Source organism: Oncorhynchus kisutch, linkage group LG14 (genome assembly GCF_002021735.2).
Source record: "Oncorhynchus kisutch isolate 150728-3 linkage group LG14, Okis_V2, whole genome shotgun sequence".
NCBI classification, from domain to species: domain Eukaryota; kingdom Metazoa; phylum Chordata; class Actinopteri; order Salmoniformes; family Salmonidae; genus Oncorhynchus; species Oncorhynchus kisutch.
Window position 1 is genome coordinate 53,540,110 of NC_034187.2, and position 20,573 is coordinate 53,560,682.

General features: G+C 47.7%; 1 protein-coding gene across 1 annotated transcript in view; it reads left to right on the forward strand.

Annotated features, from left to right (window-relative positions):
* Positions 1-20,573, forward strand: part of epha10 (EPH receptor A10) — a 182,980-nt gene that overhangs the window by 116,100 nt on the left and 46,307 nt on the right. The window contains exons 4-5 of the mRNA XM_031788560.1: positions 13,863-14,018; positions 18,998-19,327. Coding sequence (XP_031644420.1) covers positions 13,863-14,018; positions 18,998-19,327 — 486 coding nt within the window. The remainder of the gene's footprint in view (positions 1-13,862; positions 14,019-18,997; positions 19,328-20,573) is intronic.

Consider the following 20,573-nt stretch of genomic DNA (forward strand, 5'->3'; position numbering starts at 1 on the left):
CCTCATCAGACAGACAGGGTCACTCTTACACCCCCCCCCCCCCCCCCCCCCCCCTCACGACCGGCTTCCTACAGCCTCATCTATCCATCCATCCATTACACTGTTTCATGGATCTGAAAAGGGGGAATTGTTTTTAGTCCCTCCCTTGGTAACAGGGCCCACCGTGGGCGGACTTGCGCCCCTGGTCTACGTAGGTCAGAGGTCAGCTTTAGTGCACTCAGGGGTAGCATCATGCTGACTGGAGAAGACCTCGGTCCACGTGTTCGCCTGGGCCCTGTCTGTGCTATTAGGCTTTTGACCTTTACCGTAAGCATTTACACACACACACACACACACTCTAAATGACTTATTCACGGATCTCTCCCTCAGCTAATCCCTGACCTCTCCATTGATCTTCACAAAGACTAACTATCAGACAGAACACTGGGCCCACAGCCCATACACTGTAGAATGACTACTTCTACTGCCAAAGACATGTCTGGTTATTCCAACAAAGAAGCAACGTAAAAGCAGTGTCAGATAACCAACATACTTAGATCAGACATAAAATGAGTGTATTGTATTAATTCCTTTAGGGGATTTGATGGGTGTAATGCTTCTTTGAATGTGGAACTGGGAAAGTGTCACTATTCGCGTCCTCTTCCTCTTTGAATCAATTTACCCCGGCCTGGAAATATGTCCAATCAGGTTCAGAAGCTGACGTCTCCCGTTCTCATCATTGTCATGGAATCCATTTTGTCCGTGTTTTGGGGCATATCTGGGTCACCAGCTTAATGAAACTGGTCAGTTTGATATGAAATGTAGTAATGATGCATTTTCACCTTTTTGTTTTATCCGCTTCCTTCGAGCTCAATGCGAATCGGCCGCTTGGAACCGTGTCTGTTCGAACGGGGGTTGGTGCGCGAGAAAGCGAGACGGGGCGAGTGTGTCCACACACACAAACACGCACCCTTTTTCCATAATTCCCCGGCGTGAATGGAACCGATGTAATTTGCGTAGAAGATTGAATATTCGGGGGGGGAAGCCCATCATAGCGTATTATGGCTGAGGTCTGAGGCCTGCTTCGCAGGGGTTTTTCACTTTTTCATCATTTCCTTTCCTCTGCATGTATTTTCTGTCAGGTCTTCCTCGGAGCAGACATTCCCCCCCTACGACTCCCGTGTGTTTTGTCTTCGTATTGCTCAAGGCGTACACATGCCACATCTTCAGTACATGATGTGCAAAGACAAGACCGGTGGACGACGTTGAGATATGGGGCGTCACTTAAAGCAACACGAAGCGTGCCCAGTGTTCCTCTGTGAGACGAATCAGTGTGCCTTCTCCTTGCCCGGCCCATCTTCAATCTCAATCGCTAGCAGAAATAGTATTTTCAGTCAAGATATTTGACGGGCTGGAGCTAAAGCCACACACACACACACACACACACACACACACACACATACAGGCAGGCAGGTGCATTCTCACACACACACACACAGGGCTACAGGGTTGTTTGGTGCTGCACGCTGTGCCCATCTTGCCCTCTGTGTCTCCTGTGAGGAGTGACAACTGTGTGAATGTGTGCTGGAGCGTGACGACGATGGTGATCATCAGTGGAATGAGATCACTCAGCCTTGGACACCACGGATGACTGCGGACACACACACACACACACACACACGACAGTGATACTGACCCAGCCCTCCTGCGGTGTCACCCCGTCTCTAGTACACACGTGCGTTAGAACACAGATGGACAGACACTTATCTCCAGTTTCCAGACTTCAGCAGTAAAATGGGAGGCTGGTTAGGCAGAGGGTTTGCACATGCTGATAATACATCTTCATTCTCTCGCATGTTGCGCAGGGGTGAATGGTGTCAAAGGTGTGGAATTGTTTGTGTGTGTGGCTGGGGGGGCTCGAGTGAGACGTGTGTGTTTGTACTCCCGTGTATGTGTATGAATGGCGCAAGCAGGTACAGTTAGTCAGCCACCAACTGTGCAAGTTCTCCCACTTAAAAAGATGAGAGAGGCCTGTAATTTTCATCATAGGTACACTTCAACTATCACAGACAAAATTAGGGAAAAAATCCATAAATTCACATTGTAGGATTTTTTATGAATTTACTTGCAAATTATGGTGCCAGACGTGTCCCCCTGCTTAAGCCAGTACATGTCCAGGCCCGTCTGAAGTTTGCTAGAGAGCATTTGGATGATCCAGAAGAAGATTGGGAGAATGTCATATGGTCAGATGAAACCAAAATATAACATTTTGGTCAAAACTAAACTCATCGTGTTTGGAGGACAAAGAATGCTGAGTTGCATCCAAAGAACACCATACCTACTGTGAAGCATGGGGGTGGAAACATCATGCTTTGGGACTGTTTTTCTGCAAAGGGACCAGGACAACTGATCCGTGTAAAGGAAAGAATGAATGGGCCCATGTATCGTGAGATTTTGAGTGAAAACCTCCTTCCATCAGCAAGGGCATTGAAGATGAAACGTGGCTGGGTCTATCAGCATGACAATGATCCCAAACACACTGCCCGGGCAACGAAGGAGTGGCTTCGTAAGAAGCATTTCAAGGTCCTGGAGTGGCCTAGCCAGTCTCCAGATCTCAACCCCATAGAAAATCTTTGGAGGGAGTTGAAAGTCCGTGTTGCCACAGCCCCAAAACATCACTGCTCTAGAGGAGATCTGCATGGAGGAGTGGGCCAAAATACCAGCAACAGTGTGTGAAAACCTGGTGAAGACTTACAGAAAACGTTTGACCTCTGTCATTGCCAACAAAGGGTATATAACAAAGTATTGAGAAACTTTTGTTATTGACCAAATACTTATTTTCCACTATAATTTGCAAATAAATTCATAAAAAATCCTACAATGTGATTTTCAGGATTTTTTTTCTCATTTTGTCTGTCATAGTTGAAGTGTACCTATGATGAAAATTACAGGCCTCTCTCATCTTTCTAAGTGGGAGAACTTGCACAATTGGTGGCTGACTAAATACTTTTTTGCCCCACTGTAGGTAGCGAGGGTGTGTGTGCGCTCGCCCGTGATCTGACCTGGTTGTGGACGTGAACAAATGGCTGGGTGGCCCGGGTGAAATGGCTGTCATCCCTCAGAGGGACACAAACCAACCCGGAGTTGTCATAGCCAATCCCTCCTCAGACACAAGGCTAGATAAGATGGAGGGAGAGGAAAGGACTGAGAGGGAGAGAAGACAGAGCAGGTGAATGAGGGAAAAGATTGAATGACACACACACACACACACACACACTTTGACTCGGCCCAAAGACTGCATGGACCACTCGAATATGGTTAGATAAGAGCATTAGATAACACTTATCAAATGAAAAGACGCTTCAGAAAGGGAGACGGAGAGATGGATTGGAAGATGAGGGAGGGAATGAATGGAGCGCGGAGGGAAAGAAAGGCAGCCGTTTAGCTAAGAGGTGAGTCCAGAGGCCTGTTCCCACGAACATGGGGCTCTCGTGGTGTTCTCTAATCCAATGAAGGGACCGAGTTAGACAGAGGGAGAGGGGAGTAGAAGGAATGAACAGGACAAGCGATGGATGAATAGAACGCTGAACGAAGTGGAGGGGGAGAGAGAGAGAGAGAGAGAGGCATGACACAGAACCATTCATTGAGCAGGGACGGCTGGGGCTGAGAGAGGGGCTGGGAGAGAGAGAGCGAGGGACTCACTCTTTAGGCCGAACTCCCCAGTAATTGTCTAGTGTAATTAGGACGGAGAGGGGGATGAGAGGAGCGGCGTAATATCCAGTAATTGAAGCCCTCTTCTGCCATTGTTCCAGCACACACCGATAAGCCCAGGGAGACGAGGGAGGGAGAAAGTGTGAGAGGCATTGAGCGGGCGGGGTTGTGAGAAAGGGAGTTAGGGAGTGGAGTAACATTAGTCAAATGTGGCTTCAACATCAGACTTGCAACTTTTCTCAGTGTTTACACTAGCCTTGGATGTGGCATGGCCAAAGCCACAATTCTGCTTCATGCGTGACTTCAGCTATTGGCATACCGTAAATACCTTAGTATATAGACTAAGGTGTGCTTATTCTAAAAGCCTTTCCTTTTAAATTTGGCTAACAGCTAAAACGCTGCCTACTGGTATTAAGGTAATTCTTGCAGGGATATGTGGTGTGGGGGAGCCGTTGTCGTTACACAGTATCACTCAGTATACGGTCAAAGAGAGATTTGATTCTAAATCGGTCCTCTTTTCACGACGCAGGCATCTCTCCTTGACCTAGTTTGTGTCTTCAAAGTAGTGTAAAGGAGAAGATGAGAGGTGGCAAGATGTGAGTTAGAGCTGGAGGAATAGAGAAGGGGGGGGGGGTTGACAAGGCAAGTATGAGTAGGGGGAGTATAAACGAGAGAGCGGAGGGAGAAAATAAAGCTTTGTAAACAGCGTCTCCCTTCAACGCCTGTGTGCGTGTCTTTCCACATCTCTCGGCAGCAGCCTTGGTCTTTGATTGTGACGTAAGGTGCCGTTTGTGTGGAGGACGCAACCGTTGTTTGCGAAGTTGTCGCTGCGGCTTTAGTTACTTGCTCTGTTGAGACTTTTGCTTGTTTTGTCTCTCTGTTTCACGGTTACAGGGACAGTTATGGAAACACTGGCATTAACCCAGATGTTCCTTTTAAAAGGAGTGGTCCTGTAGCTCAGTTGGTAGTCCATAGCGCTTGCAACGCCAGGATAGCGGGTTCGATTCCCGGGACCACCCAATGTCACAGGAAGGCAAAAAAGATCATCAAGGTCAATAACCCCCCCGAGCCACAACCTGTTCACCCCGCTTCCACCCAGAAGGCGAGGTCAGTACAGGTACATTAGAGCTGGGACTGAGAGATTGGAAAACAGCTTCTATCTCAAGGCCATCAGATTGTTAAACAGTCACCACTAGCAAAGAGAGGCGGCTGCCAACCTACAGACTTGATATCATTGGCCACTTTAATAAATGGAACGCTAGTCACTGTAATAATGCCACTTTAAGAATGTTTACATATCTCGCATTACTCATCTCATATGTAAATAATGTATCCTCTCTTAATATCTCTCTCTTCATTACTCAATGCCTAGGCTTACCTCCAATGTACTCACATCCTACCTTACCTTTGTCTGTACACTATGCCTTGAATCTATGCTATCGTGCCCAGAAACCTGCTCCTTTTACTCTCTGTTCTGAACGTGCTAGACTGCCAGTTCATATAGCATTTAGCCGTACCCTTATCCTACTTCTCCTCTGTTCCTCTGGTGATGTGGAGGTTAATCCAGGTCCTGCAGTGCCTAGCTCCACTCCCACTCTCATTTGTTGACTTCTGTAAACGTAAAAGCCTTGGTTTCATGCATGTTAACATTAGAAGCCTACTCCCTAAGTTTGTTTTACTCACTGCTTTAGCACACTCTGCCAACCCAGATGTCTTAGCCGTGTCTGAATCCTGGCTTAGGAAAACCACCAAAACCCTGAAATCTCCATTGCTAACTATAACGTAGAACTGCCAAAGGGGGCGGTGTTGCAATCTACTGCAAAGATAGCCTGCAGAGTTCTGTATTACTTTCTAAGTCTGTACCCAAACAATTTGAGCTTCTACTTCTAAAAATTCACATTTCCAGAAACAAGTCTCTCACTGTTGCCACTTGCTATAGACCTCCCTCTGCCCCCAGCTGTGCCCTCGATACTATATGTGAACTGATTGCTCCCCATCTATCTTCTGAGCTCGTGCTACTAGGTGACCTAAACTGGGACATGCTTAACACCCCGGCCATCCTACAAACTAAGTTTGATGCCCTCAATCTCACACAAATGATCAATGAACCTACCAGGTACAACCCCAAATCAGTAAACACGGCACCCTTATAGATGTCATCCTAACTAATTCGCCCTCCAAATACACCTCTGCTGTTTTCAATCAAGATCTCAGCGATCACTGCCTAATTGCCTGCATCTGTAATGGGTCTGCAACCAAACGATCACTATCAAACGCTCCCTGAAACACTTCTGCGAGCAGGCCTTTCTAATCGACCTGGCCGGGGTATCCTGGAATGAGATTGACCTCATCCCGTCAGTAGATGATGCCTGGCTATTCTTTAAAAGTGCCTTCCTCACCATCTCAAATAAGCATGCCCCTCTCAAAAAATGTAGAACTAGAAATAGATATAGTCCTTGGTTCAGTCCAGACCTGTCTGCCCTTGACCAGCACAAAAACATCCTGTGGCGTTCTGCATTAGCATCGAATAGCCCCCTTGATATGCAACATTTCAGGGAAGTTAGAAACAAATATACACAGGCAGCTAGAAAAGCTAAGGCAACCTTTATCAAACAGAAATTTGTATCCTGTAGTACTAACTCAAAAAAGTTCTGGGACACTGTAAAGTCCATGGAGAATAAGAGCACCTCCTCCCAGCTGCCCACTGCTCTGAGGCTAGGAAACATTGTCACCACCGATAAATCCACTATAATTGAGAATTTCAATAAGCATTTGGTTGGCCATTTTTTTCACATGGCTACCCCTACCCCGGTCAACTGCCCGGCACCCTCCACAGCAACCCGCCAAAGCCCCCACCATTTTTCCTTTACCCAAATCCAGATAGCCGATGTTCTGAAAAGCTGCAAAATCTGGACCCCTACAAATCAGCCGGGCTAGACAATCTGGACCCTCTCTTTCTAAAATTATCTGCCGAAATTGTTGCAACCCCTATTACTAGCCTGTTCAACCTCTCTTTCGTATCATCTGAGATTCCCAAAGACTGGAAAGCTGCCGTGGTCATCCCCCTCTTCAAAGGGTGTGACACTCTAGACCCAAACTGCTACAGACCTATATCTATCCTACCCGGTCTTTCTAAGGTCTTCGAAAGCCAAGTTAACAAACAGATTACTGACCATTTCGAATCCCACCATACCTTCTCCGCTATGCAATCTGGTTTCAGAGCTGGTCATGGGTGCACCTCAGCCACGCTCAAGGTTCTAAACGACATCATAACCGCCATCGATAAGAGACATTACTGTGCAGCCGTATTCATCGACCTGGCCAAGGCTTTCGACTCTGTCAATCACAACATTCTTATTGGCAGACTCGACAGCCTTGGTTTCTCAAATGACTGCCTCGCCTGGTTTACCAACTACTTCTCTGATAGAGTTCAGTGTGTCAAATCGGAGGGCCTGTTGTCTGGACCTCTGACAGTCTCTATGGGTGTGCCACAGGGTTCAATTCTCGGGCCGACTCTCTTTACTGTATACATCAATGATGTTGCTCTTGCTGCTGGTGATTCTCTGATCCACCTCTACGCAGACGACAACATTCTGTATACTTCTGGCCCCTCCTTGGACACTGTGTTAACTAACCTCCAGACGAGCTTCAATGACATACAACTCTCCTTCTGTGGCCTCCAACTGCTCTTAAATGCAAGTAAAACTAAATGCATGCTTTTCAATCGATCGCTGCCCGCACCTGCTCGCCCGTCCAGCATCACTACTCTGGACAGCTCTGACTTAGAATACGTGGACAATTACAAATACCTGGGTGTCTGGTTAGACTGTAAACTCTCTCCAATCCAAAATAAAATTTAGAATCGGCTTCCTATACAAAGAATCCTTCACTCATGCTGCCAAACATACCCTTGTAAAACTGACCATCCTACCGATCCTCGACTTCGGTGATGTCATCTATAAAATAGCCTCCAACACTCTACTCAACAAACTGGATGCAGTCTATCACAGTGCCATCTGTTTTGTCACCAAAGCCTCATACACTACCCACCCTTGCGACCTGTACGCTCTCGTTGGTTGGCCCTCGCTTCATACTCGACGCCAAACCCACTGGCTACAGGTTATCTACAAGTCTCTGCTAGGTATAGCCCCGCCTTATCTCAGCTCACTGGTCACCATAGCAGCACCCACTCGTAGCACGCGCTCCAGCAGGTATATATCACTGGTCATCCCCAAAGCCAATTCCTCCTTCGGCCGTCTTTCCTTCCAGTTCTCTGCTGCCCATGACTGGAACGAACTGCAAAACCTCTGAAGCTGGAGACTCACATCTCCCTCACTAGCTTTAAGCACCAGCTATCTGAGCAGTTTACAGATCACTGCACCTGTACTTAGCCTATCTGTCAACAGCCCATCTACCTACCTCATCCCCATACTGGTATTTATTTAGCTCCTTTGCACCCCAGTATCTCTACCTGCACATTCATCTTCTGCCGATCTACCATTCCAGTGTTTAATTGCTATATTGTAATTTCTTCGCCACCACGGCCTATTTATTTCCATAACTTACCTCATTTGCACTCACTGTATATAGACTTTTTGTTTTCTTTTGTTCTACTGTATTATTGACTGTATGTTTTGTTTATTCCATGTGTAACTCTGTGTTGTTGTATGTTTCGAATTGCTACGCTTTATCTTGGCCAGGTTGCAGTTTCAAATGAGAACTTTTTCTCAACTAGCCTACCTGGTTAAATAAAGGTAAAATAAAAATAAATAAAAAATAAAATCCTTCACTATCTATTGCCTCTTAGCCGCTCTGTCACTGCTCATACTTACATATTATACTTATATATTCTCATTCCATTCCTTTACTAGATTGTGTGTATTTAGGTTTTGTTGTGGAATTGTTAGATATTATCTGTTAGATACTGCTGCACTGTCGGACCTAGAAGCATAAGCATTTTGCTACACTCGCAATAACATCTGCTAACCATGTGTATGTGACCAATACAATGGGATTTGATGTCAAATGTAAGCACGCATGACTGTCAGTGGCTTTGGATACAAGCGGACCGTACTAGACTACATTAGGTTGGGTTATGCATCGCTGCGATCATCGTTGTGCTACATCTAGCGTGTCCCCTCCATTAGCAATAAGTGTTACTGTGATCAGTCATTCCTCCCCGGCCGTTTGTCTGATCCTCAGGACCTGTAAAACGGCCCTCTTCCTCCCTCTGGAATGGGGTTTTTATAATGTCGGTTAGCCCGTCTTTCATCAATTAGCATTAACAGCAGAGAGCCAGTGATCTGAATATGGGGCCATAAATTATTGATTCCAGCATCCCTCCCCCCCCCCCCTCCGCCTGCAAGACTAACCCTGACATTTGGATGTGAGACAGAGGGAGAGGGGGGGGGGTTGTGGTGTGTGTTCCCTGGTTGCGAGTGTGCGTTTGGCTTTCGGTGTCGGTGTGTGTGTTCTTAGCTGTTGTGTGTGTGTGTGTGTGTGTGCGCAAAGCAAACCTCTTTCAGCCTTAATAATATTCACAGAGAGAGAGAGAGAGACTCATTGTAAAGCTATTCACCTGCCTTTTTGTCGGCAGTCAAATAATGCTATTTAGTTTTGGTTTTGCGTCATGAGAATGGGTGGCCACGTTCTGTCCAGCTTTCAGATTGGACATTGCAGTAGAAAACAGTCATGTGTATATATAGGCCTAGCTTGACAAATGTAAACTTTGACCTAGCTAACGGCTTGGAAAATGGTAACCAGTACGAGAGTATTGACAACAGCGGGCATACAGTGGCGTGTGGGTGTGTGTTTGACCTGTCTAGCGCTCCCTCTGTGTGACTGCCTCCTCCGTAACATCCTGTTTGCCTCCACTATTGGCGTTGTAGATGCTGCTTAGCGTCTTTCTCTTCACCGTACAGTATTACACGTGGTATAGGTAGCCATCAGGCAGTTGGCAGAGCTCAGCGTTACATTGCTTGAGGATGTATATTACATGACCTGTCTCCCTTGATCATAGCGCACTGACTCTCTCTCTCTCTTTCTCTCGCTCTCTCTCTCACTCTTTCTCTCGTTCTTTCTCTCTCTCTCTCGCTCTTTCTCTCGCTCTTTCTCTCTCTCTCGCTCTTTCTCTCTCGCTCTCTCTCGCTCTCTCGCTCTTTCTCTCTCTCACTCTTTCTCTCGCTCTTTCTCTCTCTCTGCTTGAGCTGGGTACTATATGCTTGAGCTGGGTACTATATGCTTGAGCTGGGTACTAAATGCTTGAGCTGGGTACTATATGCTTGAGCTGGGTACTATATGCTTGAGCTGGGTACTATATGCTTGAGCTGGGTACTAAATGCTTGAGCTGGGTACTAAATGCTTGAGCTGGGTACTATATGCTAGAGCTGGGTACTATATGCTTGATCTGTGTACTATATGCTTGAGCTGGGTACTTTATGCTTGAGCTGGGTACTATATGCTTGAGCTGGGTACTATATGCTTGAGCTGGGTACTATATGCTTGAGCTGGGTACTTTATGCTTGAGCTGGGTACTATATGCTTGAGCTGGGTACTATATGCTTGATCTGGGCACTATATGCTTGAGCTGGGTACTATATGCTTGAGCTGGGTACTATATGCTTGAGCTGGGTACTTTATGCTTGAGCTGGGTACTATATGCTTGATCTGGGCACTATATGCTTGAGCTGGGTACTATATGCTTGAGCTGGGTACTATATGCTTGAGCTGGGTACTATATGCTTGAGCTGGGTACTATATGCTTGAGCTGGGTACTATATGCTTGAGCTGGGTACTATATGCTTGAGCTGGGTACTATATGCTTGATCTGGGCACTATATGCTTGAGCTGGGTACTATATGCTTGAGCTGGGTACTATATGCTTGAGCTGGGTACTTTATGCTAGAGCTGGGTACTATATGCTTGAGCTGGGTACTATATGCTTGATCTGGGTACTATATGCTTGAGCTGGGTACTATATGCTTGGCCCCCTTTCCCCTCACTCCCCCTCTTTCCTTTGATTTTACAATTTCTTAGCCTTTTAATATTTTTTTAGTCTTTTTACAAAGGAACTTGGCACGACCCATCGTTATGAATCCGTGTGTTGGGGGGGGGGGGGGGGGGTAGACTTTACACGTCCCATTTAATCAAGCCTCTCGCACAAATTGATCAGTTGGGCAGCTGTCCTGGCCAAGCTGTGTGCACTCTCTCTCGTTCTCTCTCCCTCTTTCCCTCGTCTGCTATTCATCTGAAACACCATGGCACTCATCTAAATGTGGAGGGCAATGCAGTGAACACACTCCCAGATTGCCAACGTGGTTTCTGTCCAACCACACCGTCCCTTTTTGGGTCCGTCTGAGAGAGCGCAGTCCAGCCAGCTTTGATTTGGGCCTTGGTTTAGAGCCCGGTACCAGCGAAGACGGTCACGTTTGTTATTTAGATACCACATACGGTAGGTACAGTCGTGGCCAAAAGTTTTGAGAATGACACAAATATTAATTTTCACAAAGTCTGCTGCCTCAGTTTGTATGATGGCAATTAGCATATACTCTAGAATGTTATGAAGAGTGATCAGATGAATTGTAATTAATTGCAAAGTCCCTCTTTGCCACGCAAATGAACTGAATGCCCCAACAAATCATTTCCACTGCATTTCAGCTCTGCCACAAAAGGACCAGCTGACATCATGTCAGTGATTCTCTCGTTAACACAGGTGTGAGTGTTGACGAGGACAAGGCTGGAGATCACTCTCTCATGCTGATTGAGTTCGAATAACAGACTGGAAGCTTCAAAAGGAGGGTGGTGCTTGGAATCATTGTTCTTCCTCTGTCAACCATGGTTACCTGCAAGGAAACACGTGCCGTCATCATTGCTTTGCACAAAAAGGGCTTCTCAGGCAAGGATATTGCTGCCAGTAAGTTTGCACCTATATCAACCATTTATCGGATCATCGAGAACTTCAAGGAGAGCGATTCAATTGTTGTGAAGAAAGCTTCAGGGCGCCAAAGAAAGTCCAGCAAGCGCCAGGACCGTCTCCTAAAGTTGATTCAGCTTCGGGATCGGGGCACCACCAGTACAGAGCTTGAGACAAAGACTTTTGGAGGATGGCCTGGTGTCAAGAAGGGCAGCAAAGAAGCCACTTCTCTCCAGGAACAACATCAGTGACAGACTGATATGGTACAGGGAAAGGTACAGGGATTGGACTGCTGAGGACTGGGGTAAAGTCATTTTCTCTGATGAATCCCCTTTCCGATTGTTTGGGGAATCTGGAAAAAAGCTTGTCCGGAGAAGACAAGGTGAGCACTACCATCAGTCCTGTGTCATGCCAACAGTAAAGCATCCTGAGATCATTCATGTGTGGGATTGCTTCTCAGCCAAGGGAGTGGGATCACTCACAATTTTGCCTAAGAACACAGCCATGAATAAAGAATGGTACCAACACATCCTCCGAGAGCAACGTCTCCCAACCATCCAGGAACAGTTTGGTGATGAACAATGCCATTTCCGGCATGATGGAGCACCTTGCCACAAGGCAAAAGTGATAACTAAGTGGCTCGGGGAACAAAACATTGATATTTTGGGTCCATGGCCAGGAAACTCCCCGTACCTTAATCCCATTGAGAACGTGGTCAATCCTCAAGAGGAGGGTGGACAAACAAAAGCCCACAAATTCTGACTATCTTCGAGCATTGATTATGCAAGAATGGGCTGCCATCAGTCAGGATGTGGCCCAGAAGTTAATTGACAGCATGCCAGGGCGGATTGCAGAGGTCTTGAAAAAGAAGGGTCAAAACTGCAAATATTGAACCTTTGACACTTATGAAATGCTTGTAATTATACTTCAATATTCCATAGTAACATCTGACAAACATATCTAAAGACACTGAAGCAGCAAACTTTGTGGAAATGAATGTGTGTCCTTCTCAAACCTTTTGGCCACGACTGTATACTGATAAAACGGGCACCACCGCCAAAAAGAGAGCATCTGCATCCAGCCATTTCAGAAGCTAGCTTTTTCTTCACACTCTGCAACACTGTAGCCAAAGAGTGGTTCCCTACAAAGCAAGCTGTTCTGTGTCGGTGTAATGGCCGACGTTAGACAGACTATTACAAGGTTCTCACAGACGCAGCCACGCCATACACACTCACTCACTCACTCTTTCACATCAGTCTCCGCTCAGGGAGTTTGAAGGGGCTAATCAGTGTGTGTGTGTGTTACACCCAAACCCACCATCTCTTCCCCATTCACCTCATCATTATTGGCGTTACCCTCCACCCAGACACGGGAACGTCGTTGAGGCTGGGGCCGGTTGTCTTCACAGCCACATGCATGGATTATATAACCCCAGTGCAGTAGGATAGGGAACAGCGGTGATGATGGTGGTGATTGTAATGGGAAGAGAGGGCCTGCTTGAGGTTTTAATGTAGGAATGCTGTTGGGGACCCCAGTGACAGAGAGGGGAGCAGCGCTCAACTGATTTCACACACATTACCACCCGGAGCACTGGCACGGCAAGCGGAAAATGAACCCCAGTGAGAGAGAGCGGAAAAGAATGTGTGTGTGTGTGTGTAGTCACTCTGTCTTCCTCTCTGTACCCTCAGCCCCAGAGGGAACAGAGTTGTGTAATAAGGAGTTTACCAGGATGACAGAATGAGTTGCAGAAGGAGAGGACGAGGGTCAAGTAGTGAAGCAGCTCGGTGCCTGAAGAGCGATTGGACAGCATGTGTTGGTTCTGTACTGACTAGCTGGTCCAGTTCTATTGACCATATGTTAGGCTTAGAGGCTCCACGTCATGTGTTAGTTAGACTGACTTTTCTTCTAAATCAGTCTCTCTCTCTCTCTCTCTCTCTCTCTGTCTCTCTCTGTCTCTCTCTGTCTCTCTCTGTCTCTCTCTGTCTCTCTCTGTCTCTCTCTCTGTCTCTCTCTCTGTCTCTCTCTCTGTCTCTCTCTCTGTCTCTCTCTCTGTCTCTCTCTGTCTCTCTCTCTCTCTGTCTCTCTCTGTCTCTCTCTGTCTCTCTCTCTCTCTCTCTCTCTCATAATTATCTTGAATGTACTTACCCCATGTCGCTAAACCATTATCAGTATTTTACAGCCGTTTTAAAACATACACCAACTGAAATAATAATAACGTGTAATGTGTTTTTAATGCATATTTGTTTCTCTGTGTTCTCAGCGTGTCCCCCTGGCTCGTACAAGATGTCTTCCAGACAGCAGGAGTGTTTTGCGTGCCCGGCCAACAGTGTGGCGGAGGAGGAAGGCTCGGTGGTGTGTGTGTGTGAGGAGGACCACTTCAGGACCCCTCTGGACAACCCCTCGGCCCCCTGCACCCGTAAGACACGCGCACCTGCCCCTACACAACTCCTCGGCCCCCTGCACCTGTAAGACACGCGCACCTGCCCCTACACAACCCCTCGGCCCCCTGCACCCGTAAGACACCAGCACCTGCCCCTACACAACTCCTCGGCCCCCTGCACCCGTAAGACACGCGCACCTGCCCCTACACAACTCCTCGGCCCCCTGCACCCGTAAGACACGCGCACCTGCCCCTACACAACTCCTCGGCCCCCTGCACCCGTAAGACACGCGCACCTGCCCCTACACAACTCCTCGGCCCCCTGCACCCGTAAGACACGCGCACCTGCCCCTACACAACTCCTCGGCCCCCTGCACCCGTAAGACACGCGCACCTGCCCCTACACAACTCCTCGGCCCCCTGCACCCGTAAGACACGCGCACCTGCCCCTACACAACTCCTCGGCCCCCTGCACCCCTCCACACACACACACACCCCCCCCACCCCCCACCACACTAAATGCCAAAACCTCCAACGAAGACGCACGTTCAAGTCCAGTTCCATACCGGCCCGCCGGGGGGCAGCCATATTGATTCGAAGAACTAAGCCTCTGTAGTGTCGATGGTTAAATACACACACGCCACCCGATTTAATCCACCTAGAATGTTCTCTATAGTGCTACAGTATACCAGACAATAAAACACAGAGGTCAGCATGGGACTGTATTCATTCTCGGGCGCCCGGATCAGCTCTAGCTTTTATAGCGCTGTAATTAGAAAGTTTCATCACGATATTGATTCCCGGTGTTTTTATATCGACAAGGGGGCAGCCTGTGATAACATTTATAGCGCTGTAATTACCACATTAATTACAATATTGATTCAGTATTTGTGATCATCTCCTGATACCACCAAGCTATTGTGTGCTTGGGAGGGAGACAGACAGAGGGAGAGACAGATGTAAGGAGAGGAGGTGTGGAACTTAAAGAGTTGAGAGGGAGAGAGCGTATGGGAAAATAAGGGATATACAAGGCCCAGCTGTGTGTATGTGCGTTCTCATGCGTTGCGCACGTGTGTTGTTGAATAAGTGAAGGTTTGCTGCTTTCTGCGTGCTGATGAACACGTCACCCACCACAGCTGTGCCCTGCTTCTGGCTCCACGCCCCTTTTACCATGTTACGTAAACCTCACCGAGAGACACACACGCACACACTCATTATCAGGATGGCGCCGGAAGGAATAGTGGCCCTTTTACGGGCTTCTGACCAATTGTGTTATTTTGTGTATTTTTGGGGGGCGCTGATCGTAACTTTTTAGGGGTACATAATGTTTCTGCCATTGTTTCCTAAGACCTAAAATAGCTTCTGGGCATCAACAGCTATCACTAACGTTGATTCGGACGAGGAATTCTACTTCAATGAGTTGGGGGCGAGAGACATATTGATTATCGCGGATCAGGCCCAAATCCCCGACACTCGAAGGAGGAGACGGCGCTATAGAGGCCGGCGTGCGGGGATACCTGACGAGACTACGTTGGAGAGTGGATGAATCGCCTCTACCCTCCGTTCTGTTGGCGAACGTGCAATCACTGGAGACTAAACTGGATGAGCGCCGTTCGAGACTCCTATCAACGTGATCTGAAGAACTGTAATATCCTCTGTTTCTCCGCCTCGTGGCTGAACAAGGACATGTTCAATATAAATCTAGCTTGTTTTTCTGTACATCGGCTGGACAGAACGGCTGCATCGGGGGAAGGTTAATAACAACTGATGCGCAGCCTCTAATATTCAGAAATTCTCTAGGTTCTGCTCGCCTGAGTTAGAATTCCTTTCCTCCACACACAGAGACTCATACAATGCTCTCCCTCGCCCTCCATTTGGCAAATCTGACCATAACGCTATGCTCCCAAATCCTGCATACAAGCAAAAACTCAAACAGGAAGTACCAGTGAATCGCTCAATACGGAAGTGGTCTGATGAAGCGGATGCTAACCTACAGGACTGTTTTGCTAACACAGACTAGAATATGTTCCGCGATTCATACAATGGCATTTAGGAGTTTACCAAATCAGTCACCGGCTACATCAATAAGTGCATCAACGATGTCATCCCCACAGTGAAAATACGTACATATCCCAACCAGAAGCCATGGATAACAGGCAACATCCTCACTGAGCTAAAGGCATAGCTGCCACTTTCAAGGAGCGGAACACCAATCTGGAGCTTATAAGAAATGCCGCTATGCCCTCCGACAAACCTTCAAAAAGGCAAAATGCCAAACAAGACCAAGATCAAAATCTACTACACATGCTCTGACACTTGTTGAATGTGGCAGGGCTTGCAACTATCACAGATTACAAAGGGAAACCCAGCCGCGAGCTATCCAGTGACGCAAGCCTACCAGATTAACTAAATACCTTCTATGCTCTTCGAGGCTAGCAACACTGAACTATGCATGAGATTTCCAGCTGTTCCGAACGACTGTGTGATCACGCTCTCCGTAGCCGATGTGACTAAGACCTTTAAACCGGTTAACATTCACAAGGTTGCATGGTCAGACTGATTACCAGTACGTGTACTCGGAGCATGCCTTGACCAGCTGTCAAGTGTCTTCACTGACATTCTCAAACTCTCCCTGACCCAGTCTGTAAAACCTACATGTTTCAAGCACACCACAATAGTCCCTGTGACCGAGAACACTAAGGAATCCTGCCTAAATGACTACCGACCCGTAGCACTCACATCTGTAGCCGTGAAGTGCTTTGAAAGGCTGGTCATGGCTGACATCAACACCATTTCCCAGAAACCCTAGACCCACTCAAATTTGCATACAGCCCCAACAGATCCACAGATGATGCAATCTCCATTGCACTCCTCACTGCCCTTTCCCACCTGGACAAAAGGAACACTGATGTGAGAATGCCGTTCATTGACTACAGCTCAGCTTTCAACACCATAGTGCCCACAAAGCTCCTCAGCAAGCTAAGGACCCTGGGATTAAACACCTCCCTCTGCAACTGGATCCTGGACTTCCTGACGGACCGCCCCCCCAAGTGGTATGGGTAGGCAACAACACAACCGCCTTGATGACCCTCAACACGGGGGCCCCAGAGGGGTTGGGTTAAATGCGGAAGACACATTTTGGTTGAATGCATTGTTGTGCAACTAACTAGGTATTCCCTTTTGCTTTCCTGAGGGGTGCGCGCTCTGTCCCCTCTTCTACTCCCTGTTCACTGCGTGGCTGCGCACGACTCCAACACCATCACTACGTTTGCAGACGACACAACGGTGCTAGCCCTGATCGACGACAAGACAGCCTACAGGGAGGAGGTCAGAGACCTGGCAGTGTGGTGCCAGGTCAACAATCTCTCCCTCCAACGTCAGCAGGACAAAGACGCTGGTCAGGAAATGGAGGTCTGAGCACGCCCCCATCCACATCGACAGGGCTGTTGTGGAGCAGGTTGAGAGCTTCAAGTTCCTCTGTGTCCACATCACTAAGGAACTATCATGTTCCACACTAGAAGTTGACAAAGGTGTGAAAATTCATTTCTGGCTTAGGGTGTATTGATAGTAATTTCAGTAATGCAATATGCGACTGTGATATATGGTTGTCTTACATATCTTTGTTAAATGCACTGACTGTAGTCCTAAGTCTCTCTGGATAAGAGCGTATTCTAATTGCCCCTCCCTGTCACCCCAGCACGTTAATCACCCCTCTCTATACAAACACATTCATTATTTATTACCACAGAGATACAGTACACACACACACACACACACACACACACACACACACACACACACACACACACACCACCACTACATTATTGATATCATTTAATGGACCAATACCTTCATGTTATGTTCCTCTGTTTAAACATGCACAGTTACGGCACTGCGTCATACAAATGATTTTGAGTTACGTAGTGCTAGGCCTGGGAAGGGAACATTCTGTGTCCATGTGTGCATGACCGTCTACGTGACTGGTTGACCATTGTCAAAATGTAGCGAGGAGACGAAGAGAGGAAGCCGCGCAGGACTATTGAGATGCACCCCCGTCGTGTTTCACATTTGGTAAAGAGAGGGTTCTCGTTCCGCGAGCACGAACCACCTTTTTCTCTGGTGACTCGCGTTTGCCGTTTGTAAGCCGGGGCGTTTGTTCCAGCCAAGACTGTTGACACAAGGAATAGACGGTCCCTTCTCTCTGCACTCTCACACACCGCGGCCGCGTACAGCGTACAGCGTACACCCGCGGCTGTGCACGTCACATCACTGATCGGAAAGGCCTCTCTGTGTTTTTTTTTACCTCTCAATCCACCGTAAGATGAGGTGGTTAGTCGGTCAGGGACTGTCTCTAGAAATCCCGAGTGACGAAAGATGGTCTGCGAGCGGCAGTCCTCCTTTGTTCTGTCGTCGTCAACACACTCGTATTTCATCTCGACCAGGCAAGCTGTTTCCTTTGCTTTTGGTTCAAGTCTTATTTTCTCTGTGTTTTCCCCCCACGGCTCCGTGCACCGTCCTCATCTCAATCCTATCAGAGTATTACACATGAATCCTGGCCCGGCACAATCACACCATGTAACGAGCATAGTGTGGTGGAGCACACTCTGAGAATGGACCACAGGGTGAAGTGTCCAATGGTAATTGGTTGGCACTGGTTTTCATGGTGAACGTGCTGAGTTTTAATTTACTGAGCAAATCGGTCTTAATCAGTCCGTAGTCATTCAGTCAAACAGCTGTCTAAATGTACCGGAATCGTTCCCAGTCTGCTTTTGACTGTTATTTTGCAACACGGTGTACAGCTGTTATCTTGGTCAGGTCGTTATTGTAAAAGAGAGCGTGTTCTCAATGACTACCCTGGTTAAATAAAGGCGGAATCAAATCATTGACACCTACTATAGCACTGTAGGTAGTAAGTATGTAAAACACGTTCATACATCATACAGAGACACTTAACATGAATCACGTGTATTTAACTACGAATGACATGTATATATCTATGTATTACTCCCTCCCAGGCCCCCCCTCTCCTCCCAAAGACTTGGTCTACACCCTCAAGCAGTCCACCCTGATCCTGGAGTGGGGCGCGCCAACGGACACGGGCGGCAGGGGGGACCTGACCTACAGCGTGGGCTGCCGCCGGTGCGTGGGGGTGCAGTGTGAGCCGTGCGGGGCCAGCGTGGGCTTCATGCCCCAGCAGAGCGGGGTGACCGAGCGCACGGTGACCGTGGTTAACCTCATGGCCAACTCTAACTACACGTTGACGGTCGAGGCCCTCAATGGCGTATCAGAGCTTCTGCCCAACAAGAGGTTCTACACACAGGTCAACGTGTCAACTAGCGTGCCAGGTTAGTGGAAGCTGTGTTCACACACACACACACACACCGAGGAGCACACACACACACACACACACATCATCACACTGATTCTCGTACTTTACCCTCAAATCAGTAACACACCAAGGTATGAGAACAAAGGAGTGCCCAAAAACATATGATACACAGACTCTGAACTGATTACACACACACACACACACACACACACACACACACACGCTCACACCATCGGGCTCAGCGCCCCTCTCCTCTCGGCGCGAGCTAAAAGACTCCCATCATCACGGAAAGCCATCTCATTTTCATCAGCACCCTTCACAAAGCCATTAGCCAGAGGCTTTAGAAAAAGCACTCAGCAAAGTGTTCCTGTCAACGGAGACACACACAACACACCCAGGAACCCCCCCCCCCCCCCATTATGATATGGAATTAGCTCGACTGTGGAGAGACCCAACCCCACCATCGACCCAGACGCCATACATTCTCTGCTACTTCTTTCTCCATCTACTTATTTGATGACTCTTGTTTTGTTCAACTTGTCTGAATTCGCCGGCTGATATTTCACAAACATCGACCTGCTGTGGGGGAAGAAAGAAAAAAAGATTTCATTTGCATATGCAGAGAAGAGAGGTAACGAGAGCGTGTGTTGTGCTCTAATTGTTAATTAGTGGAAGCAAATGCAATGCATTATGAATGGAGTTTGTATTAATGCACATTTGGAAATGGAATGCCAGCACTTTGGAGGATCCACCGTTGGGGTAAAGTGACGTCAGGCACACACACACACACACACACACACACACACACACACACACACACACACACACACACACACAGGAGAGTTATCACATCCAATGTAGTCATGATTTTGTAAAGGAGGAGGTACGTTTTGGCTGGGTGTGTGCCTGTGAGCGTAAGCTTGTGAAAGTGTGTGTGTGTGTGTGCAAGAGTGTGGCTGAGGCTTAATCCAAGGGTCACAGAATGGCCTATTCCTTCATTCTTATGAACATTCACTCAATCACCCAAGTGCACACACAAACACTTAACACAACACACACACACACGAAGGGTTAAGAATGGCCTCGGCATGTCGGCATGTCGCCTCATCACACAATGACAAGTGCACAAATGCTGAGCGAATGGAGGCCTGCAGGTCTCAGGGCCACTTTTTTGCATTCTTAGATCGGCGTTTTGAGCTAAAGACCGAGTCGTCAATTCCAGGCAGTGTTCAGGAGGAGCACCTGAACACCTTAGCCTCTCA